This window comes from Pogona vitticeps, chromosome 1 (assembly GCF_051106095.1).
Source record: "Pogona vitticeps strain Pit_001003342236 chromosome 1, PviZW2.1, whole genome shotgun sequence".
NCBI classification, from domain to species: Eukaryota; Metazoa; Chordata; class Lepidosauria; order Squamata; family Agamidae; genus Pogona; species Pogona vitticeps.
In genome coordinates, this window is record NC_135783.1 from 331,931,523 (window position 1) to 331,957,914 (window position 26,392).

Here is a 26,392-nt window from a genome sequence, read left to right on the forward strand (position 1 = left end):
AAGCTAACAATTTTTTAAATTTAAAATTTTAATATCTTCACTACATGAAAACTAGTTCTACTTGACAGAATTTTTTTTAAAAAAAATCTATTGTTACTATTTCCTAGTAATTTAGATTACTACCTTGCACATGTTCAGCTGTTTCATCTCACACAGAAGGGCTCTTGCTTGTCATGAAAACAAGTCACGATTTTTTCATCTCAAAGGAATTCCAAGCTTTTCCTTGGGAGTATTCAAGGGTTACAGTGGTTATGATTGTGAGTTTATAGCTGTGGGATAAACTAGCAATCACTTATAAAGAGATAATAGAAAATATAATGGAAGAGACAATATTTGTGCTTCATTATATCACAATATATTACAATGTTGCAAGTGGCAACATATCAACTTTAGTTTCCTTTTTTAATAGAGAGGCAAAGTACAATATTTTTAAAAATCAAATACTTGTAATCAGTAGAGATGCAGAATCGGAACATGAATGTTACATCTTGAATAGATTTGACAGAATAGGCAGGGGGAGACCAGCAATATAGGAAGCTGCTAAACCATTTGCCCATCTGGCTCAGTTATTACTAACATTGAGTGACATGGGTTTTCCAGTGGGGGAAGGGCAGCCTCACTAACCCTAGCTGAAGATCATGCCAGATCAAAAATGGGATCTTCTGTGTGCAAAGTAGCTGTCTTGAGTTTTAAAAGAACTGTGCTGGTTTCTGGTATGTAAACTAGTGAGGTTGGCATTCTGCTACAATGCTGAGCAATGTCTTTGCTCCCAAATTTTGGAATGGATGAGGAAAATCAGTGTGATTTCCAGAGAAGCCTTGGCTCATTCCATAGCACAATGTGGTACTAAGTATAGTACTTTACAGCTGTTATCACAGCATCTTTACAGAAAATCCATTTAATCATATGTTTACTTATTCCGGTAAGTGTGTTTCATAACTTAGGAATTTTAGTGTGTGCCTATACAGGCAAGGAGTAACAAGTCAATTTTAAAATAAGAAACTTCTTCCCTTTCTGATACAATATTCATCTAAAATAATTCTATGCTTCCATTTTGGGCATGGCCTCCTCAAGGCTATTTTCAACATAGAAGGTCAAGACAACAAAACATAAGTAAAACAGCAACATATCACAAAAATACACCCACTTCATTCCCATATCATAATGACATAATCAAAAATACAGCAGCTACCATGTTCTCTAGACCAGTGGTTCTTAACGTGGGCGATAATGCCCCCCAGGGGGCGATTTCATTTTTCAGGGGGGCGGTAGAACGAAAAGGGGCGGTGTGGGGGCGCTGGAGCAGAAGGGGGCGGTAGGGGGGCGCTGGAGCAAGCCAAACCTGTGAACATGGCTGCAGCCTTTTTACAGTGTGCATGAATATATATTTTCCTCCAATCTTAATTTAGTTTCAGAGTTTTTGTCTTGAAATTTTTAGTTCCTGCATTTGGTTTTATGCCCTTTTTATATTTCTTTTTGCATCTTAAAATTCACTTGCAACTAAATCATTAAATGTTACTTTTTGGGGGGCATTTCATTTTCATGGAATTTAATTTTGCTTTCAGGGGTCATTGGATTTAAGTGTCATAAATAAATAAATAAATAAATAAATAAATAAATAAATAAATAAATAAATAAATAAATAAGATATCATCACCGCGGGGAGGGGGGCGATGATAACTTCCTCAATGGCTCAAGAGGGCGTTTCTTTCAAAAAGGTTAAGAACCACTGCTCTAGACTCACAAAGAGAGTATGGCTTAATAAGAAGCTGACGGCATATACTGTACCAAGATCCAGGTCTACAGGGCCTGTGTACTGAGCAAACTCCTGTACTGCAGTGAGTCCTGGACCTTTTGTGCACGGCAGGAGAGGAAGTTGAACACATTCCATATGTGTTGTCTCTGGCTCATTTTTGGTATCACCTGGCAGGTCAAAATTCCAAATAGAGTAGTCCTAGAATGAGCTGGAATTTTTAGCATGTATACATTACTGAAACAGCACCGACTACGTTGGCTTGGGCATGTTTTGAGAATGGCTGATGGTAAGATTCCAAAAGATGTCCTGTACGGAGAATTAGTGCAGGGAAATCACCGCAGAGGGCGATACAAGGACATCTGCAAGTGGGATCTGAAGGCCTTAGGAATGGACCTCAACAGATGGGAAACCTTGACTTCTGAGTGTTCAGCCTAGAGGCAGGCGGTGCAGCATGGCCTCTCCCAATTTGAACTGACACTCTTTCAGCTTGTTGAGGCAAAGAGACAGTCCCGAAACCAGCAAAATCAGGGAGCTGGACAGGAGACAGATTGTATTTTTCTCCAGTGTAGAAGGGATTGTTACTCTCGAATTGGCCTTCACAGCCACACTAGAGCATGTTACCATAGTCTCTCGAGATTGAAGGATGCCTAATCTAACAGGAGGGATGTTGGAGATGTCCAACTGTCTTCTTCAATTCCTTCTGTAATTTTGAACAGCTCTTATCCCTTGATCATCAGGCATACTGGCTGAGAAGTTGTGATTTTGGAACACATGGTCCCTGCTGATCAGAAAGTCCTGGGGCTACAATCTTGTGAGCCCTGGCTTGGCTACACTCCTGAGAGACTGGGTGCCTTTCTGAGCAGGAGGAGAAAGATCCATGATGGCTATGTCTTAAAGCACAGGTGCTTTTGCCTGTAATTTCCATCAATTCCTACTTAGCACTGTCGACAGTGAAAGATTATGGGAACTGCAAGTCCAGAAAAATTAAAGCCACATTTGCTCTTCTAAAGTGGGGTCTGCTCTCTTCATAGGCAAACTTGTCCAAAGGCACAGGGAGCTTACGAGGAATACTGCAGAATACATTGTAACAATGTTATCTTGATGTATTCTCAAAGGCTTTCACAGCCGGGATCGGATGGTTGTTGTGGATTTTTCGGGTTCTTTGGCCGAGTTCTGAAGGTTGTTCTTCCTGGACAGAGCATGGACAGAGTTCCTACTCCAGTCCTTTGAAGATGCCAGCCACAGAGACTGGCGAAATGTCAGGAAGAACAACCTTCAGAACTCGGCCAAAGAACCTGAAAAATCCACAACAACCAATGTTATCTTGACTTACCATATTTTTCTGTGTATAAGGTGATACTTTTGTCTAAAGTTTTTGGACTAAAAATTGAGGGTCATCTTATATATGGAAGTAAGCTGAGGAGAGAACAAAACAGCCCATACCTTGCCTCTGCAAACAGGCTTCCTCCAACCAAGGCTTAGCTTCCTACAGTCAGGAGACTTAGCTTCCTCGAATCATGAACCTTATGTAACTGATGTCAGCTGATGCTGAACAAACCAATTGGAACACACCTTGTTGGAGGTGGACCTGTAGGCAGTGCTCAGATTCAAGAGGGACTTGTAATGTCTGAGCGTTCTAAGCTCAGAAGCTGAATATTCTAAGATTTCTTAATTTGGAGTTAGGAAGGGGGGTCATACATGGGGGTGTCTTATACACTGAAAAATACTGTATTTTGTACCATACTGGTTAACAGGAACATGGAGTAAACTAAGGCAGGAGTGACTGAAGGGGAAAGGAAAGCTTACAGAAAGCTCTGCTACATTTCCCATGAATTCTCCCTTGCTTCCAAGGCCACATGCCATAGTCTCAAGCTGCAGGATCTTTCAAGCATTATGGGATCATTTTAGGGGAGTTAAACTGACAAGAGTAGAGGTAAAGTGACTATACTGAAGAATTATGTAGAAGAGATGTAAAGTTGACAAATTCTTTAAAAAATATTTTGAAGAACCTATAATTTTATAAAGTGAACTGGAAGCTGCTTTTAAAGCAACTACGGTAGAATAAATCCAAGAGCAGACAGAATATCATTAGAAGAGTATTACAGATAACATAGACCGCCAACAAGATAATTCATTTCTATACCAAATCAAGCCTGAAATCTGACTAGAAGCTAAAATAACTACATGGGGACTATTGTAATTTTGGTAGATTATGAGAAGACAAGAATCATTGGAAAAAAATAATGCCTTTTTTTTTTCAAAGTTGAAGGTAGTAGGAAAAGGGGAATATAGAGCATGAGATGAATTGAGTCCCTAATAGACCTACAGCAGCCATGGCGAACCTATGGCACGCATGCCACAGCTGGCACGCAGAGACGTCTCTGCAGGCACGTCAGCCATAAGTCACCGGATCGCTACTCTCCTCCCCCCCCCCGTTGCCAAACCTGAGGAGGCGGCTGCAGCCATGGTGCTGGCACCAAGACAGACGATGGGCCACGATCAAGAGCAGCCAATGCTGGTGGCGGATCTGGAGTGGGGTCTTGAGGCACCTCTGTGCACGGGATTCCCCCTTGTGCCACCACTTCCAGTTCCTCCACCGCCACTTCCGGTTCTGCTGCCGCCCGCTGGTTTTGGGGTGGACTTTTTTTTTGCCAGTTTGGGCACTCAGGCGCAAAAAGGTTCGCCATCACTGACCTATAGCCACTAGTCCGCAATATCTGGACAGGGCTATTTATGGTAAGATCTTCTGAAAGTCACAAATTCATATGGCTGCCATAAATTGGAAATGACAGCACATAACCTACCTAGACAGGGGGAGAAGAAACCGGAAAGTTAGTTTCCATTCATTTCCTCCCACTGGCGAATGAATTGACCAAATCCACTCTGAATATCTAAGAGCCCACCACAATTAAATTGGTCAGATAATGTTTTCATATGATTTATTTTTCTCCAATCAGGGTGGATAAAATATTGCTTTTTAAAGAAAAGATTGATTTAAATAATGACCTTGCAATGACCTTGCATCATCTTCCTTACCTCCTTTCACTCCCCAATGAATATTCACCCTTTAGATGGAGTTCCAAAAATTACCATTCTACCCTCACACAAATGATCAAATAAGAGTTTGATCTTTTTGAAGCTGAATGATCTAGTAAGGCAAACTGTCTAAATAAATTCTTATAATCTGAAGATTTACTGTAGATCTTTAGGAAGAGACCAGTTAAGCATACATGAAGTTCAGAATAAACAATAGGAGGCAAATTCAATTGTTACCCCTAATCCTAAAGGTTGCTCCAATGAGATTTTGATAATACTTGTGTAAATCCAATTAGTAAAGTAAAGTTTTATGCAGTCATGGACCCAATTAATAAATCCAATTAATTCAATGGGTCATCTTTACTTGGAACTATCCTGTTTCCCCGAAAATAAGACCTAACCTGAAAATAAGCCCAGGTATGAGTTTTCAGGATGCTTGTAATATAAGCCCTACCCCCAAAATAAGCCCTAGTTAAGTGAAACCCGCCTTCCACCATTGTGGAGCAACCAGAAGATGACATGACTGTATTTAAATAAATGTAGATTGTTGTACATGAAAAAAATAAAACATTGTCTGAAAATAAGCCCTAATGCATTTTGGAGCAAAAATTAATATAAGACCCTGTCTTATTTTCGGGAAAGCACAGTAACAACTGAATTAATTGTTAGAAACCATCCAATTATTCCTTTTAAAAAAAGAGAAAAGAACTTATAGTACTTTAATCACCCTAAACTGGATTAAGACATTTGACTTTATTTATTTTATTTATAATTCGCAAGGTTAGTGAATTCACACAACTCTGGGAAGTGTGCAAACAAAAACCCACAGCTAACACCCACTTCATTCCCATAACATAATGACATAATCAAAATGGCGCTATAACCAACTACAGAGAACCTGAGCATCAAACATTAAATTTAACATCATTTGAGGGTAGGATGTTCTTAAGAGTAAATTCCCATGACTTGAAAGTCCGAAACAGCATTAAGCAAGATACATGAATGCCAGAATACTGAAAATGACAGTCTCAGCTTCCCCAAATCTCTTGGCTGCTGTCTGCATCATCTAGGTTGATCTGAGTGTAAGTAAAGGTAAAGGTAAAGGTTCCCCTTGACAATTTTTGTCCAGTCATGTTCGACTCTAGGGGGCGGTGCTCATCCCCGTTTCCAAGCCATAGAGCCAGCGTTTGTCCGAAGACAATCTTCCATGGCCACATGGCCAGTGCAACTTAGACACGGAACGCTGTTACCTTCCCACCGAAGTGGTCCCTATTTATCTACTTGAATTTGCATGCTTTCGAACTGCTAGGTTGGCGGGAACTGGGAGAAGCGACGGGAGCTCACTCTGTCGTGTGGATTCGATCTTACGACTGCTTGGTCTTCTGACCCTGCAGCACAGGCTTCTGCGGTTTAGCCCGCAGCGCCACCTTACCGCCACCACGTCCCTTACTGATCTGAGTGTAGTGCTACTTAAAAACAACAATGGGGGAAGCCCACTGTGATGTCTGGAGAAGAGCTTCAGCAGGGCAGCTCAATGATAGGACACATGCTTTGTGAGCAAAAGGTTCGATGTTCAAAACATTGAAATCACCTGGCCCAACTAGGAAAGGCTGCTGTCTGAAGAGCACTGCCACTAAGTGTCAGACTACAAGTTAGCCAATGGTCTGACTTGAAATAAGGTAGCTTCTTATATACCTCTCAACACAGTCTTGAAAAATTACGTTCCTCATGAGTTTTCCCTCTAGTCAAAAGACATTCTGCTATACTGGAAGGACACTCTATTCATGCAGCCATCATTTCCATTTCAATTCTCAGGATTTTCTACCCAGTGTATTTGCATTTGCATTTGCCTACTCTAAAGCCATATTTTGGGCCAATAGTTTCTGACTGCCACTAACTTGTCACCATCCCTGAAAAGAATGGGAGAGAGAAAAGCTAGGAGTTCATACGTTTCATTTCTAAGACAAAATACTAGCTAGCCAAGGACAAGAGGTGAAATAATGTTAAAGAGCAAGGAAAACTGTCTTGAAAAAGGAACACAGTCAAAATATTGTCTCAGTGTTTGACACTAAAGCCTTAGTTGTTTTTACTAACTTTTCAATGAAAATATTATTTGAAATATTTGATTCCGGGAATCTGGCCAGTCAAATAAGATAAGGAGCAGCGCAACACAATTACAAAATAGAACTGCTGCTAATTATGAGATAAATGATGGGAAATTACTACCTTTATTAGAAAAATGGCAACTTTGAACAGATGGGGGAAAATTCACCATTGAGAAATCTCCAAATGGTCATGCAAAGCCAACACTGTGTGTAGCAGTACTACCTTATAGTGAATCTCAATGCCTTGTGCTATATGGTAAACATAATCAAGTCATTCACCTTTAGTAGCAGGACTCATTGTGCTATCATTTCAGTTCCCATCCCAAAGCAAAAGTTTGTCTTGTTTTTACCTATAATAATACTTTAAATATTTTTAACATAGGATATAAACAACATAAATAAGGAAAACAATAAAGAGAGTGGGAAAGGCCCTTTTTAAATATTTGTTTAATTTTTTTCTCTGGCAAGAGTGTAGTAATGTTTAGGTCCATATTAAGTTAAGGTCTATGGTTTTTCTCCTTGCAAATTAAAGGGGGGGAAAGAAATAACAATGTCATTGTAAGAAGCAAGTGAAATAGAAGAACGGTTTTGTGTGCAACTATACATACAACTATACACACAATGTCAAAGATAATGTAGACACACATCAGTTCTTACTCATCATACACACAAATAAAATCTAACCCAATACAATTAGCTTACTAGTATTGCATCCTATTTATACATCCATCTACTATGCAGTATTTCGTGCCTTCATGGAGCAGTTGACAGCAAGAACCTTATAAGCAGTAACAAGTGGGGTTACACACTTCAAAATTTAAAAAAAAAATGTGCACATGCCTACATAATCCCGAAAACCTCACATTATATCCTCGCTGTTATTATGAGTATATCAGATGAGGGAGAGGAAGGAGGAGATGAGGGCAAACGAAGGCAAACAAATTGCAGGGTTTTCACATCCTCTTTGCTTTCAGGAACGGTTTTCTCCTCCTGGATAAAGGGTGTTATTATAATTTGTAAAGCTCCATTCCCCAAGTGGCAATTACCAAGCTCTTAATCTACAGCGTATTATGAAGTACACATTAATGTGATGATCAGAGAGTCATGACTAAGAAACAAGATGCCCATCTTATGTCACTCTCCTTGGGAGAGGAAGATGCTAAAGTGGACAGTTATATAGTCCCAAACAAAAAGGAATTGATTCTCTGATATTCTCTCTCTCACACACACACACACAAACCCGTCACTCCTCAGGCTGGTTTCTTACCTGCAAAGCTCCGCAAAGGCTTGGAAATTCAGCTTTTTAATTTTCTTCTCACTCAGCCAGTACCCAACCCGTTTCCCTTTCAGGAAGGTCTGCATCTTCTCTTCCCGCTCTCGAGGGCAAAATGTTCTTTCAGAGGGAAGCAGCAGCAGGAAGGAAACCAGCGACCCTGTAATGGGGGGGGGGATAAAAAAAGGGGGGGAAGCAAGCCACCCCGCGGAAACCTCTTAGGGAAATACGTGCATATAGGACGTGGTCTCTGTTCGGTGTGTTTATGGGTCGCTACGAGGCAACACTTATTCAGTCGCTAGGGTGCCTGCAACTCCGAGGAGGGCGAAAAGAGATGCGGAGGGGAGGGAGTGCAGATCTTGGCAGGTTTCTCATCCCTCTGGGGTTGTTTTTTTTCTCTCTTTTCCTTTTTCACTTTATTTCCCCCTCCCCCTTTTTTTTTTAAGCAGCTGAACCCTCGGAGAGGGTGGGAAGGCAAGGCGAGCTCCCTGCAGCCATCGGGAAACTTGCCCGGGTCTCCAGGTCCTCCTCCTCCACCACCACCTCCTCCTCAGCAGCAGCCTCGGCGAAGTTGGGTGCAACGCTTTTTTGCAGGCCCTCCGAGAGACGAGGCGGGTCGAGGAAGGTTCCGAGACAAGCCGGGAAGGGGCCTCTGGCGGCGGGCGAGGGCGCCTCGCCTCGCCTCTCCCTTCCTCCTTGCCTCTCTGCCCGTTTAATGGCTCCGGGCTCAAGGCGGCGGCGGCGGGGGGTGACTTTGCGACTGCAGCCGCTCTCCTCCTCCTCCTCCTCCTGCCGCCTCCCGAGGAACCACAGCCTGAGGCAGCGGCAACCCGGGGTTTGCCGGCGCCGCGGAAAAAGGAGAAGCGAGGCGAGCCTGGGGAAGCCGCACGGTCGCCTCCTTCCTCTGGGGGCCCTTTCACGTCTCCGGTTGCCCGCTATTCTCCGCCGCCTCCACTTCCTCCTCCTCCTGCCGCCGCCGCCGCCGGTCTCCTCCTCCTCCTCCTCCTCCCTCGACGCGGGGGGGGTGGCGGCTCAAGGACACACCCTCGTCATCGTTGCAATTGCAGTAACGGCGGCGGCGGCGGCAGGAGGAGGACTTTTTGCCAATCTCAAGCGCGCAGCCCAGCCCGCTTCCCTTCTTCGCCGGTTTGTTCACGCTGGCGCTTGCAGGGATCGGCGGGGCCCTCACAAGCAAACCCCAGGCTGGGAGTCGGAAGGGCCGGCAGGGGGCAGGATCGAGCGCAGAGTGGCGCGATCTCCCCCCCCCTCCTCCCGGGCATGGTGCTGACTCGGAAGCAACCCCGATGGGGGGGGGGATCTGTGGGCTTGACTCCCTTGTAAATGGCGCAAAAGGACTGGGGAGGTTAAAGAGACGCCAGGCTTTCGGTACTCTACCCTAAGAGGACCGCTCTTTTAGCGAAATGACCCATGGGGGGCATTCCTTCGAGCTTGGAGAAATCGCCTCGCATTGTCCTGTTGAAAAGAATAGCAAAGGGTCTTGGGACACTTTAAAGGCTAGCGGGGGGTTTATATGGGGTGAGCTTTTTTTGGGGGGGGCTGCAACCCACTTCATCAGCAATCGAGAAAGAATCTTACGAAGTGAGCGAAAGCAGATGCCCCGAAACTTCAAGACCTTCCGAAACTTTTTGTTACCGCTGTTGTTGCAACAAACTAGCATGGTTACCATGTTCCATGGAAAATTCTTTTAAGGATTTTCAAGAGGTTCAATCTTTTCCCACATCCTGGAATTAGCCCTGTACAGTGGTGACTTTGCAGCTCGAATGCCAGGCGAAAATCGGAAGGAGAGCTACATCGTTGGGCACCACAAGCTATATTGTTTGGACCAGACCAAAACCTTCCAACGTGAAAATTATTTGTTCAAATATACAGTATTCCCGTTACAGTCAATAGGGCATCCCCAGGTCACAGCTGGTAAGGCTTAGTGATCAGCACATTGGATTTAAACAGGGAGGTCACCAACTGAATGCCCTTGGTGGTTGTCTCAACCAGACCTATCCTACAGCATTGCAAGTATCCTTGAGAAATGTCTGAAGCAAAAATTTAAAGTACAAACATACAGTTTTGAAGAAAATACCTGTTTTGTGTCTACTCGTCAAACCACAGTTTTCTGGCAAGGTGTATACTTTTTATGCAGAAGATTGCTGATTCAGTTCCTTGACATTTCTGCTGAAATTAGGCAGCAGGAACTGGGAAATAACCTTGCATTCATTCATTCATTCATTTAACTTATTTCTATACTACTTGTCTTCCCACGGGGGACTCAAGGTGGCTCACAACAGTTCAAATAAGAAAATTTAAAAACACTATATAAATGTCACATTTTTTCAGAAAATTAAACATATATTAAGATTTTTTTTTAAAAAAAATCAAGTATACAAACTATTGCATAATGTTTAAAAACTGTAGGTTAGACTTTTCCCTGCCCAGGACCATGGAGGGCTGCAGCCAGTCAGAGGAGACCATATAAGGTTAGAAGGACAAGTAGTGACCATTTGATAACAGAGTTACTGAAAAGCTGCATTTTTTTTTGTTTTGTGTTTTAGTTCCAAATATTTCAGTAGCTGGGCTGGCTTGGGCATTATTGGAAATGAAATAGGTTAACAAAAAATAAATAATTTTCCAAGGTCTGCCTACTATAAAGCAACTTCCTACCACATATTCCATTTCTTTGAACATTCATGAGACTACAAGGCTTTTTTTGTTGTTCAAGTTTCAAGTAAGTTAAGGGTACTAATATAACAGCATAAGAAGAGCTGCAGCAAACAGATATTTCTTATTTTACCAAATATTCTATTTGCACAGTGTCCAGCCAATTACCTAAGCACTGGTTTGCAGCCTTTGGTTTTCCCTGTCCCACCAAGCACTGTATCAAGGAACCCGAGTTCCTTCCATGATAGAAACAAAACACGCACGTTCACCCACCCCAGAAGTAACATTATATGTTTATGGACATTCCATTACTATTGGTTGTTGTGGGTTTTTCGGGCTCTTTGGCCATGTTCTGAAGGTTGTTCTTCCTAACGTTTCGCCAGTCTCTGTGGCCGGCATCTTCAGAGAACAGCACACTGTGCTCTGGTCTGAAGATGCCGGCCACAGAGACTGGCGAAACATTAGGAAGAACAACCTTCAGAACGCGGCCAAAGAACCCGAAAAACCCACAACAACTATTAGATCCCAGCAGTGAAAGCCTTCGCAAATACATTCCATTACTATATTTAACATTTGAGATAAATTGTTAGGCAGCAGAACCAGGGGATAGTTACTACTAATACAACATCAGAAAGGACACACGTAGGTAAATTTGTGGTAGACAGGTCAGTAAAACATAGCACATCACTTTTGTAGGAGGACATGGAGATTGAAGGAGTTCTTAGCAATTGATATGAAAACCTGTCTCCCATCTAGGCTACTTCCGTGTCCCACTGGATACCCCACTAGTTGAGAAGTAGAATTACTAGTCTATGAGAAGCCCATTAGCAACACATGGGTGCAACTTCCCCTTCTGTGTTGCATTCCCCAGCAACGAATATATGGTGATGTTGTGTATCCGATCATGATACATAGGGTATGACTGGACAGCTTGATTTTCCCAGCCTGGCTCAGACTAGATAGTACTAAACCCAGTACCTCTGGAGTACAATATGTCATTTGGGTGAGTCCTTATGTCCATATGCAAGGATCAACTTTACTGCATCTCAAGTGACCCTATTTTAATACAACAAAATCCCCCTCCTGTCTCCCCCTCCATGCTTTGCTGAAGTTGCTTCATAATTTTTGGAAAAAGAAAGCTTCCTCCCACTCCCCTACGGAGGAGGAAAAAAGAGGAAACAAGGTCTTTTCTTTCCTAAGTGGTGTATCCCATCAGCACTGCCTTAGAAGGGCTTTTAAAAAAGAACCTTTACTTCCTCTCTCTTCCCCTCTACAGGGGAGCAAAGCAAACTTTCAATTTTCTAAGATTGCGAAGTCTTAAGGGACAGCTTAAGATATTGAATTTGGTTTGATCCCCTGATACAGAACCAATCCAAAACAGATTAATCTGACCCCTCCCCCTCAAAAAAAAAGGGTTGCTCCTGATGGGGACCCAAAAAGGTGTGAGTAGGCGTGGATCAGGGATGGACTGGTTTGCAATAATCCATGGAGAATATGGTTGCCAGAAAAAGGAATGGACCAGCCTGTCCCCAAAATGGACCACACCATGGGACAAATCCCCATCTGATTATACCCATAGGTACCTTATTATATGAACCAGAGTCCTGGCCTAGTCCAAATTGGTGGGCTGTAGTTCCCCTTCTGCTGAAAGCACCAGAGCCAGCTGTGAGGCAGGCAACCAGATATCTCAGATGTAATTACAATAGTTAGTAGAAACTTTGGTGGGGTTATTTTATATAGAGGGGTTGTCAGATGACATCTTTAACAATGTGCACAGATGGTTGTTGTAGGTTTTTCAGGCTGTTTGGCCGTGTTCTGGAGGGTTTTTTTCCTAAAGTTTCACCAGTCTCTGTGACTGGCATCTTCAGAGGACAGGAGTTAGAACTCTGTGTTCTGGGGTAGTGTGTGGGATAGTTGAGTATCTGTACCTGTGGGATCAGCTTTTTGTCCTTTTCAGGTGATTATGGTGATCAGGCTGTTTTTTTGTTATGGGTAATACAAAAAATACCATGATCACTAGAATCACCTGAAATGGGTAATATTGAGTAATACACCCATAACAAAACAAAACAAAACAAAAAAACAACCCTAATCACCATATCACCCAATCTCCTGAAAAGGACAAAAAGCTGATAATTGGTAATACATCCATAACAATGGGTAATACACCCATAACAAAAAACACCCTGATCACCATAATCACCCAACATCCTGAAAAGGACAAAAAGATGATCACACAGATACAGATACTCAACTATCCCACACACTACACTAGAACACAGAGTTCTAACTTCTGTCCTCTGAAGATGCCAGCCACAGAAACTGGCGAAACATTAGAAAGAAAAGCCTACAGAACACTGCCAAGCAGCCTGAAAAACCTACAACAACCTTCAGATCCCGTCCATGAAAGCCTTAGAGAATACAATGCTCACAGACTTTAAAATGCAGCAGTCAAGTAGGAAAGAAGATAGTCGAATCTACCTTCTCTTACTGTCTCCAGCATAGAGCGATTCTCCATTTTCACTTGGATGAAAAGATGAAGGAAAAGAAAGCACAGGTATAAGACTGTGTTATGTATAATATTTCTTATTGGGGTTATTTATTAACCAGGCAATCCTGTTTTATTATTGCTGCTCACATATATATCTCATATTTCTTCTGTTCAACTTAGGATAGACTATATAGTTCTCTTCCTTCACACTTTATAGGTAAATCAGCTTAAGATAGAATGATTGGCCTAAGATTACGCATTGAGTTCCATGGCTCAATGCTGATTAGAATTTGGATCTTCCAAGTTAAAATAAGTCAGGACTTGCATTAGACTTTGAAAATAATGTGATATTTTATTTTATTTTATTTTGTAGCCTATGGCCATTGCAAATTTTTACAGTGTCATTCATGTAGCTGCAGGATCTTTCTGATGACTTAGCCTGGCTGAGCAGGAAATAAAACTTCATATCTCTAAAGATGCTAAGTACTGACTCATCAGGCCTGGGTGTGCCTTGCTAACTAAACAAGTTTCTTTTTCTTTTTCTTTTTCTTTTTTGGTACTTTTTTAAAGTGGCAAAAGTTGGCTGCTTTTATGAGGGAGCTCAGAAGAATATGAGCAGGAAAAGTTCCTTAGGTTAGTGGCATAATGTTGTAACAAGTATAGTATGTCATGTGTACAGTAAGCACTGGTGTGCTATTTTTTGCATTTACAGGAAAGACAAAGCCTGAGGGACTTTGTTCCTACGCTGGACATGACTGGTAAAAGTAGTTTACACACTGGTTCCGGAGATGACAGTGTGAAAAAATTCCAGTTCAGCTGTTCCAGATGAGGCATTCGCTCAAAAAAACAAGAAAGAACTGGACAACTGTTCTAGGCAAGAACTGCATATCAAAGACACTATCATCACAATGTTTAACATGCATTGAGTTTCTTACCAACAAACCACAATTTCTATATTTTGATATCTATACTTGATGCCCTTCTCTTATATCTCCTTCTCTTATGTCTGATGAAGTGGACTTGTCCACAAAAGTTCACATTAAAAATATAAAATTAGTCTTTAAGTTGCCGCCATATTTTTGTCTTTTTTATTTCTTATTTTGTTTTCAACTACAATGCTTGCACAAACTAACATGCTACCCCTTATACAACTACAACTGTTCTAGGCATGGTTCTCTTTGATTATTCTGATTAGGTGTAGGTGAGAATTTGTTTCTGTTCATTTCTGATAAGAATTTATTATTTGCAATACTTATTTAAAATATTTTTACGCTGCCTTTCTCCTTAAAAAAGACCCAACATTTGAAAAATATATACATGAATACTTGCTATTCTACCCTGTTTTGTTGAATTAGTTTTCTGACAAACTTTTCATATTTAGCACTCATATGGTAGGCACCTACAATATGGTTATCACCATGTTAGCCTGTATTGGCTGAATTTTAAAAGTGCTAATGGGTGAAATTTTCATTTCAGTCTGGTTTTGATAAAAATGTATCCAAATTGATAAGAATTTACAAACACTGGCAGATTTCTTTGTCTTTGGAACAAAAATAACTAAAGATGAAGAACTTTCAAATATAGGAGAAAGGGGTACTCACAGATCCATCTTTTTTTTTTTTTTTTATTCAACCGTGTTTGACATTGCACCAAAAACTTCAGCTGATTAGTGAGTTCGAGCTGCATATTGGAGAGGTACAGTATTAGGAAGCATGGTTAGATAGTCATCTATGAGGGAGTATAGAGCTTCTAGATCAAATCTAAAAAATCTGAATGACTAAGACGTAAACACCATATTTTAAAATATATAAAGGGAGAGCTATTTCCTGCCTTTTAATGGCACCTCAAATCTGTTCGAGAGTCAGCCATCTTGTCTGTAATGGGCAGCCTTGGCAGTCTCACTCATAAAGCATTTTTCTTAGAATTAGTAGACTCTTCTTCCCTTTCCAAATAGATGTTTGTAAAGAATAAAAAAAAATTCTGCTCTGTACAGAATTCTAGACTCCACATTCCCATCACCCCTAAACCATTTTAATCCTCTTGATGTTTAAACCCCTCAAGATTTGAGAGCTTTGAATCATTTGGTAACTGTCTGATTACTTCTGACTGACAGCCTCCTCCGGTTTTCTAAGATTTTTGGCTTAGATTCCTAAGGTAAGTTAACTTTTGAAAGTTCACAGAAGGAATACATCCCACCTCCACAACTATGAGCCACCTGTGACTTCTCCAGAGAAAAGAGGGTGAGAGAGTCTTCCTGAACAATGTGGCTGGGTTCCTCCTATAATCTTCCTTACATTAATATTTTTTAGGACCAAAGGTCAATTTAGGCCAATTTCTTTCCACCACTACCACCAGTATCCTATCTCACATTGTTGAGGAACCTCCTGAACTACAGAATTTTTTTCCAGGGGTCTATAAGATGAAAAGCCAAGCCAAGTGTAGTGCTTATACACCACCCCATAGCACTTATAGCATTATCTGGATAGTTTACAGTTTAATTATGCAGCCTGCACATTGTCCCCACCCCCAGCAATTTGGGTACTAAATTTACTGACCTTGGGAGGATGGAAGGCTGAGTCAACCTTGAGCCAGATACTAGAGCCCAGAATTGAACAAAGGTTGGGAGTAGAGTCTTTGAGTGCAGGACTGCAGTTTAACCACTTTCCCATGAGTATCCCAATGAATGGGATATCCAGGGTGGTATAATAGATAAAATAACAGACTAGGGCTCAGGAGACCTAGGTTCAAATCACTGCTCAGCCATGGAAACTCACTGAGGATGTGGAAGTGGTAAAACCACTCTTTAAACATCTCACTTGCCTTGAATGCCCCATTAGGGTCATTGTAAGTCAATTCTGACTTGAAGGCCTGACGCCAGGAGAGGCCTGGAAAGAAAAAACAAGAAACCAGGCCTTCTCGGCGGTGGCCCCTTGACTTTGGAATAGCTTGCCGCCAGAGATCTGTCTGGCACCCTCACTGGGTGTTTTTAAAAGCCAATTAAAAACTTGGCTTTTTAGACAGACCTTCCCTCCTGCCAATACTTGATTTTTATTTTTTTATTTCTGCAGTTTACTCTCCCATCTTGACTATATTATTATTGTAGATTTTAAATGTGGTTTTAATCTGTTTTTGTGTTCAATACATTGTGAGCCGCCCTGAGTAGACTTTTGTCTAGAAGGGCGGGATAAAAATCCAATAATAAATCAATCAATAAATAAAGGCATATAACAAGAACAATATAAGATGAATCGGGGATAGGAATCTTTTCCCCTGTTAACTTCTTTAACTTGTTTTAAGACACAGATATGTACTTTTTAATATATATATATATATATATATATATATATATATATATATATATATATATATATATATATATATATATATATATATATATATATATATATATATATATATATATATATATATATATATATATATGTCATCTCTAATGGCTTAAAAATTTAATGCATACTTATAAAAAATGCTCAATGTGCTTTAGATGCTAGGGTGCAAAATATATATACAGTGATGCCACGCAAGACGAAAATAATTTGTTCTGCGAGTCATTTCGTATTGCGAAAATTTCATCTTGCGAAGCACGGTTTCCCATAGGAATGCATTGAAATGTAATTAATGTGTTCCTATTGATATTGTGAAGCAAAGCCATAGAAAATTTTGTCTTGTGAGTCACCAAAAAAATTGCAAAACACTTTCGTTTTGTGAGTTTTTAATTGCACAAGGCATTCTTCTTGCGAGGCATCACTGTAATTTAAGGCAGAAGATGGTGGGAGTTGTAGTCCAACCCCCCCTGCAGCTTCCTGGTTGAGACTGCACCACACTGATACATGGCTGTCCCAGACAGGGAAAAAGATCCACCTTAGCTGATCACTGTTGGACTGGCATGAAGCAGGATTTACCTGGATTCATGTCCATGAACCATTAAAAGCCACTACTACTCTTCAGGAAAATCACAATTCCCCAGGTTGTGCTGGAAGGTGAGTGACTTTGAGAGGTGATGCCAGTCTCCGTGCAGCAAGATCAGGAGGAAAAATCCCAGGAGGAGAAAAAAGGAGGAATGGAGGCCAAGGCAAGGGTGCAGACGGCATCTCCAACGTCTCCCTTCTTTTCATGAAATACCACTAGCATCCTTTTTTAAAAATAAAAAAGAACTAAATTTCCTTTTAAAATATGAAAGAAATCCAATTATCCTGCTATAGGTTCTCTTCTGGAGCCTTTTTAAAAAGTTCCTTGAAAGCACTTGAATGCTTCTGACTGGAAGCTGTGGCTGCATAAATCTAGTTTCTTCTAAGAAGCACTAAACTCGGACCACTGCTATACAACAGAGCAAGATTTAAAATATATATGTGATTCAGAAGAGGGGGTGAGGATCCCTCAAGCCTGCTCAGTGTTATTTTACACTTTAGTGAGCATTAAGGCAAAGATTTGGGACTCCAGCAAGCACTATTTTTATGAGGAGGAACTGTGCCAAGTGGTGCCTTTAGGGCAGATATTCTGGCCTCTGCTCAGCAGAATAAGCAAAACGGCCCCCATTTCCAGCAGGGTTGGCTTGCCATATTTTGAGGTAATTGACATTAATATACACATTACCATCTAACGGGACCATCACAAAAACTATATTATTTCCAACGTCTGTGCTTTCGTAACTGCTCCCTGCTTCCATGAATACGTAGCTGCCACAGATTGCATTAAAAACTGAAGTGGTGGAAAATGCCACTTGTTTCTACTAAAAACACTCAAAAGGAGATTTTTGCTTCTGCGCTGAGCATAGTAACGGTGAAGGTGCTTCGAGGATGGTCTTCTGACCATAAATTCCTTGTCAACTACGTAAACACACATGACAAGAAACTGAAGAGAGAATCCTGCAAATCATTTGCTTTGTGAATGGTTTCACTTTCAGCTTTTGTAACTCCCAGGAAGGATGATGAAATTGGAGCTTCTGAAACCAAATGCAGAAATGCCACAAGAAAATGGTTAGCATCCCCCCCCAAAAAATTTAAAATAAAAAAAGGCCTGCTAAGAGTTAGTTAAGGTTGGATACTAATCCCTATTGACTTGCGGACCTTTTCTTCTTCTTCAGGAGACTTGCATAGCCATATCACAATAGTTGCTTGAATAGTTGCAGACCATTCTCCAACTTAACTACCAAATCTTTTGCCATGAAGCCTTAACTCAAGGCCAGAGACCTTTTGGGTAGTGTGGGCAGCATATAAGTTAAATAAATAAACAAATTGTGAATAGGTTTGTTCGTTGCTGAGTGCGACCCCTGTCTTGGCGCCAGAAGAAGAGTCGGAGGCTGTTCCAGGTTCTTAACACAACTGGATTTATTCGTAAACAAACTTAATTCCATGGGCTCAAAGGGGTCCATTAAACTAAGTTCTGGTAACTGATGATAATGCTGCACCTTAACTTCAGGTGTCTGAATATCTGTCCTTACAGAGGGGCCGGACCAAATCGTTCCTTGTCAGTCATGGGCCTCAGGGGGGTACTCCTCACCGCATACACTGTCCCATTACAGGGGTGTCTTGCCCAGTCTCCCTCTCATTGGGGCTGGAGTAAAGAGGGACTGGGATGGATCACCCTCCTCCCCCCACGCTGGTTGCGGGGGTACACCACTACTGTCCACTCCAGAGGCTCTCATTCGCCTTCTCCCGCACGCAAGTCCTTCAGATCAGGCAGGAGTCCGCCGCCAGATTGTAGATTCGGAATCTCCCGCAGCAGAGTTGCAAAGCCTTCCTGTCCGATGCTCCAGTCTGTCTGCACCGCCCGGTCCTTCTTGTCAGGGTGTGTGCCCATTAAAATGTTGAATGTTCGCGCCTCTTCTCCCTCTTTTATATCCCCCTCCCACACAATTAGGTCTAGCTCCTCTCCTCTTTCATCAGCTAGACACACTTCCAACCTCTCCTGTTTCTCTACCAGTTCTTGCTCTATCTCCACCAGCACTCCTTCCACACATTCCTGCCCTTCCACTGTACTTGGTTGTGGAGAGGACGGTACACTCTCTCTTTCTCCTTCACACAAATAAAGACTTTTTAAAATTTTATTTGGAATTACTTTTAAGTGAGGAACTCGCCCAAGTTGTGCTGTGCAGTACAGAGGAAACAAAACAAAAACAGTAGCAATACAAAAAAAAATCACATAAGCCCAAACATCAAGAAAAAGCCCGTCTTCTGTCTGTGGGCCTATCTCTCTGTGGTGACAGAGGCTATTGAATCAGAGCATCGTGGGAGAGGAGAAGGCTGGCTTGATGCAGCCACTTGGCACTGTCTTGAATGTGAAGCCAGGAAGAGAAAATCTATGGGTGTCAATACCAGAACTGGGATAGATGTGTTTGTTTTGTTTCTACTATTGTTTGCAGAATCTTTCAGCAGCTGCCAGAATTATTCCAGAAAGCCCTTTGTACCCTTTAATTCAGATACGCAAGAGCCACCCCAGCACAACCCTAGACCTTGGAAGGCTGCGCCCATTCCTGTAGCCCACCCAACCCTAACTTGTTAAATGAAAAGAGTTTTTTTAAAAGAACACCCAGAAAAGATCCTTTTATACCTTTGAGAGGCCAATTAAAAAAAATGTGGCAGGGATGGAAACAATGCAAAATTGCCTCCTGGACCCCTGAGGCAGTCCAATAAAACTTTTACAGCACTTAAACCTTTGCAGATGGTTTTGATTGTTATGTTGTGGCCCCTGGGTGCTGCATGGGGCCTGCAGACGGCACTTTCTTCAAACAGGCATTGGGGCAAAAAGCGCCATGTTTTGGGCCAGCGTGCTACATTTTGGCCCCTGTGAAAGGGGTCTGAAAACCAGGCACTTTTGTGTTGGGGACGTTGAGCCCTCTGATGTCTCAGAGTGGCTGTGGGTTGCCCAGTTGGTGAGCAAGAGTATTCTCTTTGAACGTTTTATGCCAATGTATTTTTAGGATTTGATGGTATTATTTATTTTTATTTTTATTTTTATTTTTATTTTTATTTTTATTTTTATTTTTATTTTTATTTTTATTTATTATTATTATTATTATTATTATTATTATTATTATTATTATTATTATTATTATTATTATTATTATTATTATTATTATTATTATTATTATTATTATTATTATTATTATTATTATTATTATTATTATTATTTCTTCTGTTGATTGTGTTTTAGTCACCCTTTGGCCATCCAGTCCTGGTCTAGAAGGTGTCAAGTCTTAACCTCAAGCTCCACCACCAGATACCTAAATCACTGAGCTAGATCTGCTACTGATAGGGAGGAGATGTCTATATCATTATGTAATGTAGTTTAGTATGTTACTCACTTACACTTTCTTCTCCTATATAAAAGCTTCTACCTAATGAAAGAGGTACAAACCTTCTTCCCATTTATCTAGACACTAATTTCACTTGTTCTATTCCAGACTATACTCCCACCTTTCTTTCTCTATTATTGGAGATACCTTAATGAAATGTCATTAAGTGTGTGCAATAATGTATTATTATTCTACTATCATATTCATTCAGACTTCTTTGGTTTCCTATACCCATTTACTTCTAGCAAAATAAATGTGTCAGAGCATAAAGGAATGTGCAGGTTTAGAAGTTCCTATTCCACAGGGTTTAAAGGAAATTATAATGAGGCTTCCAAGTCTGAGGTAGAGAAATCCTCTGAGTCCAGGAAATGTGCAGGATCAATGCCATTACACAGAATGATCAAATAAAATTGAACTGAAATATGAGTTTGACAGTTTGACACACCCTGTTCAGCTAAATTATTAGCAGATTACAGCGCTACTACCCTTTGTTTGAATTAGATATAAGGGTAAACAGTATTGCTAAATGCATAGATATGTTGTATAGCTTCTAACAAAAAGCAAGGCATAATATAAGAAATGCATTACAATTGTTTATGGTCTTACATAGACTTAATGTCTTGGTTTCTTATTCCATTTAACAACTGGATGTTGATTTCTTAATTATTAAAATAAGGGACTGGATCCAGATAATTTTTTTTCAACATGAAAGGCACTTGAGTCCTGTGTTATACCCTCCTGGGGGAAGTGGGGAAAATAATTTTCCCCTACCCCATTCCCCTACCTGCCCTTCCCATTACACTTCCTATACTGTTCAAGAGGGATGTGGCAGTACGAGCAGATTTTACTCCCAGGATCTCAGGATTCAAGCCAATAACCAACAATTTCTACTATTTCAGATTTCTCCAATATGATGTTGCACATACTGTATATAGAAGACAAAATCCAATGGTTAGACCCATCTAAAATAGACATTAACTCACTAGGATTTATCCTAGCTGGGGCAATCAATTAGATTTCATCCATAATATCAGAATGTACTGTAGAAATTATGGGAAAGGGTTTTCCATCTAAGAAAGCAGTGCTCCCGATGGAGAAGAACTATACTGTACTTCAGTAGATAAAATGCATGAAGGTCCCAGGAGAGATTAGTAACACCTTTAGATAAAGGGGCAAAGACTGCCATTTGAAATCCTTTAGAGCTTCTGACGTACACTGCAGCCAGTAAAATAAAGAGTTAGATAAAACTGTATACTGTCAAAGTTGGAACAAGAGGCATGCACAAATAAGGCAGAGTTCAGGTTCAGGCAACCATTTTCAATTTTGGGAAAGTACAATATTACAGATTGCTAGTTATTTAGCTATTTTTGTACTGTCACTTCAGGATGGGGAGAGGTGATTGTGGATGTCCTGGAGTTATTTTCTAATACAGGAAAACAGCACTGTTGCTTGTCCCTTATTATTGCAATCTAGGCTATTAAAAGTGATTGGAAATAATACTTAAACAGGGATTTTAGTATAGGCTTCTTTCTCAGATCTGAGAACAGAAATTTGAATGTCAAGACCAAACGCAGCTCAAGACATTCAACATTAAAAAAAAATCCACTTGCTGACCACCTCTATTCCGAAATATCTAAAATGAAATACCTGTACACCTGAAACAGGCAGGGCAGAACAGCAATTATTATTAACAGTTATTATCAACTGCCTATAATGCAATTGGATGGTGTTATCGCCAGATGCTGGTGCTAATATTAGAATTTTTAAAATTATTCTCCAGTTATAAAAACTTAAAAAAGAATGGTTTTGCAATGTAAGTATTCAAACTGCTGTGCAATTTCAGATATCATGAAGAGTCAACTTGACATTTCAAATGCAATCATACGGGCAGACTGTAGAAAGTGGCTTCTGGAAATAACAAATATAATTATCTGCAGGAGGCTTCATAACTGAGCAGTCACAGGATGATGTTCTGAGTCACAGAGCACCATCCTATTACAGCTGAACCGTGGATGACTTCAGCATATAGTAACTTATTGTTATTCTTCATATACATCTATTTTCAATACGATGAACAGAACATGATCTTCCTAGTGATGCATGTGAAAATATCACTGAGAACTTCATACTGACTTTATATGAGGTTTTGCCTTCAGGAAAATAAAAATTAAAATTGTACTAATTATTTCTAAATGGGCACAAACAGATGTACATATGTTAAATTTGCATAGACAGATATAGGATGGTACATTATTTTATCCAAATGTGTAACATATGTACCCGGCCCCTGAATTGTCTGAGTGCTTAGCAGTGCCCCTGTATGATGTACTTAAATCATGGAGGGGCACCCTGCACACTTAGACCAGATACAGACTGCAATGTGTCCAGATAATACTATATGCACCAGTGTTGGGGAATTAGCACAGAGCTAAAGGGTTCCTAGGTACATTAATCTAGACAAATAAGGAAAAACCCAAGATTAGCCAACTGTTCCACACAGTTCTGACTGTGGCTTCTAGCATGCTTCACTTCAGCAGCCCCATGTGATCTTGTTAGGGCATGTCTATAAATTAGTGATTTGTAAAGAAATTAGCTGTCTGGAAAATTCTGAGCATTGTAGTACAAAAAAAAATTAGTTCTTTGAATTCAGTCAAAAACATACTGTAAACGTGCTCAATAAAAACCCAGATTGGACTGTGGTCCCAACTGCATATAATGCAAATAGCAATCCTGTCTCCATTGAATTCTTATAAAGTGTACTGGCGATTGGTGCGGATGAAGGTGACAGTTTCAAGTAGCAATTGGAAGGGGACAATCCTAAACCCCTTCCCTGCTCCTGGGTGTTGCTGACACTGCTTTCCTCTGCCTCCTGCATTTTTTCTCTCCCTCTTGATGGGGTTTGAAACTAGAAGTGCTCTTTGCCAAGAGAAAACAGCTGAAATGTGGAAGGGAAGAAACACATTGCCGGGAAAAGTGCCCAGCGACTCCCTCTTGTCAATTACTTTTCCGTTTCAAATTGTCCCCACCCTATACTTCCCGTTCCTGTTTTTAGAAGCCTGACACATATTCTGACACATGGGCCATGCTGTCATGTATAGTTAGTATGCACGCCCTCTTTTCCGCATTACAGGGACAGAGTGAAATAAAAAGTGTAATGGGATTGCAGGGTAAGAGACAGCTACATTTACTGTAATTCTACCATAATCTGATGGTGTGGAAGAAGCATCAGGTACTGGGTTTTGGAAAAGTTATTTATCTTTATTATAACTTTGAGCATCCCTTGGGCATACTGGAAGAGAGATACTGAGAGTTGTAGACCAGAAAAGTAATTTCTCCAAATTTTGGCAAATACACAGGAAAGAGAATCACAGCAACCTTCTGCAGGTGTTCTTTGAGGTGCTACAAGAATACTGTCAGAAGCCACATACCATACAGGAAGAATTCACTATGGTGCCTCTTTCCAGTGTCACCTGTCCTACAAATTAGGATTATATTGGTATGGGAAGGAGCTCTGTCATTGATTTTCCGCATGGAAGGGAAAATACGGGTACAGAAGGATCTCTTCATATGTTAACTGAACAAGCTAAAGATGACAGATGACATTTAGCAAAAAGTAACAGATCTTACTGTCTAAGAAGACAAAGTCAGGCATCTCTGTTAGAATTCTATTTATGGCCCGGTAGTTTTTAGGAGAAACTGGTGTGGTGCAGTGGATAGTGTGTTGGTCTAGGACTCAGGAGATGTGAGTTTGAATCCCTGCTCAGCCATGAAAATCACTGGAGAGAAGGACTGGTGAACCACTCCCTAAACTCACATCCTTAACAAACTCTACTAGGGTCACTATAAGTTGGAAGTGAATTGTTAGCAAATAATATCAAGCTCAAGAGAACCAAGGCAATTAGCTCTGAACAGCAAGAAGTATCTATCTGGGACTTTTTACTGGAGATTCATTCCACTTTTCAATCTTATTCCAATTCACCTACAGAAAAGCTAAGACCAGAAATCTAGATCTTAAAATCAATCACAAGTTGTTGGTTTTCTTAAATGTCTAACACTTATGATATTATTTGTCAGTCTGGTATTGTGCACCACCTAGTGGGCTTTGTTAGAATTCAGAACAAGTATGGGAGAAAGATTGTTTTTTTTAGCTTAAATTCACTACCCAGATGGTTTTAATTCACACTAGTTTCGTTTTTATTTTTAAAATAATCATTATATTTGATTTTTTTAGTGTTTTAATTTTACCATGGTGTAACCACCTTGCAGCCGGATGGGCGGTATAGAGGTCAAACAAACAAACAAACAAACAAACTCCTAAGGAACTTCAGAATGTCCGGGGAGGTGGAGAGATAGGAAGTTTTTAATTAAGTTAAATTAAAGATTAATATTGCTAATGATGTCATCGGCATTTATTACACACAGCACCACCAACAGCATTTCAGTCAGTATGCTGTTAATTTGCTGACAGCACCACATAAGACAGTGACTGGAAGTAGACTTGAAAATGGTGAGTTCCAGCAGCAGGCAAAATTGTTTAACATTTAATCGCCTTTAATATTATTTTTAAACTGCATATTTAATATGCTAATTTATGTATCTGCCAACTTCTTCCCATCATTTTGTAAGCTGCTTTGGATTCCTGAATGGAGAAAAAGTTGGGATGTTAATAAAATGAAATAATACATAAATAAAATAACATCGCTATGTATAACAATGAAAAAATGGTAATAAAATATCATTTAAAAAGTCACATCATGAGTTGACTGACTGATGTGATATGTTTTCTAGTTACTTTTCAGTTACTTTTAAATTATATTTTAGAAGGGTTTTTAGTGAATGTTTTCAAGTGTTAGGCCACTTTAACATTTTGAAAGGATTTTTTTAAAAAAAGTTAACAGTACATTATAAACAATGTTGGGGGGGGGCAACATTAGTACTTGTGAATTAGGGTTCTGTGTTGAATTATAAAATAACTGCCTTTAAAAAGTAACCTCCCCAAACTCTGCTCTAGAATAAGAATAAATTAGGTTACTGCTGAGCCAAGAGGCCATCTTTCCAGCCAGTAAGGCTATATGGTTATTTATTTATTTTCTAGTTTTGCAGTTCCTCTTTCTTGCAAACAAAAGGACTCAAGAAAGATGAGAACAAAATAAAGTACATCATGCCAGAATTTAAAACACTGCATCATTTTATACTATATTCTTATTTATTCTTATTAATGCAAATTACTATGATTAATATTGCTAATAAGTTTCTTATTAATGTTTAAATTGATGGCTTGTGTATAAAACGCAGAAAGTCATCAAATAAAAAATTTCATGGGTGAGTGGGCTGAGCTGTATATTTGCTATGTTTTGAATATTCTAATAAGAGTATCAGCACCTTGTAACACCGACATTCTTGGCTTAATTAAGGATACTGAGAATGCTCAGAAGAAAAATTACTGTGACTCAGGTAAAGAAAGGCTGGGACTAAACAAAGAGAACAATCATGACTAGACATGGAGACAAATAAAAAAAAACAAATTGTAATATTCGTAAGAAATTTCTGATTCTTCGACTATTCGTTGCTTCAGAATCATCCATTTCGGAGATTCCCGACAAATCCGAAGGGATTAATATTTACATTTTTTAAATTCGTCCTTATAGCTAGAGAGGGAAGGCTAGGCTAGACTGCCCTGTCTGCCTAGGGCAGAGCACTCATCAGCAGGCCCATAGGCAGATAGGAAAGGCCTAGGCTGCCAGAATGG

General features: G+C 40.3%; 1 protein-coding gene across 2 annotated transcripts in view; it reads right to left on the minus strand.

Moving 5' to 3' along the window:
* ITPK1 (inositol-tetrakisphosphate 1-kinase) overlaps positions 1–8,765 on the minus strand; it is a 138,142-nt gene extending 129,377 nt beyond the window's left edge. Inside the window, exons 1-2 of one of the 2 annotated variants that reach the window (XM_078383739.1) lie at positions 8,165–8,330; positions 124–222 (exon numbers count right to left, since the gene is read on the minus strand). Coding sequence is in view for 1 of the 2 variants with exons in the window: in XM_020802209.3 (XP_020657868.1) it covers positions 8,165–8,259 (95 nt within the window). In the remaining variant the exon portion in view is untranslated. Of the gene's footprint in view, positions 1–123; positions 223–8,164 lie in introns of both variants that reach the window. The other variant, XM_020802209.3, reaches the window with a different exon arrangement.
* Between the last annotated feature and the right edge of the window lie 17,627 nt (positions 8,766–26,392).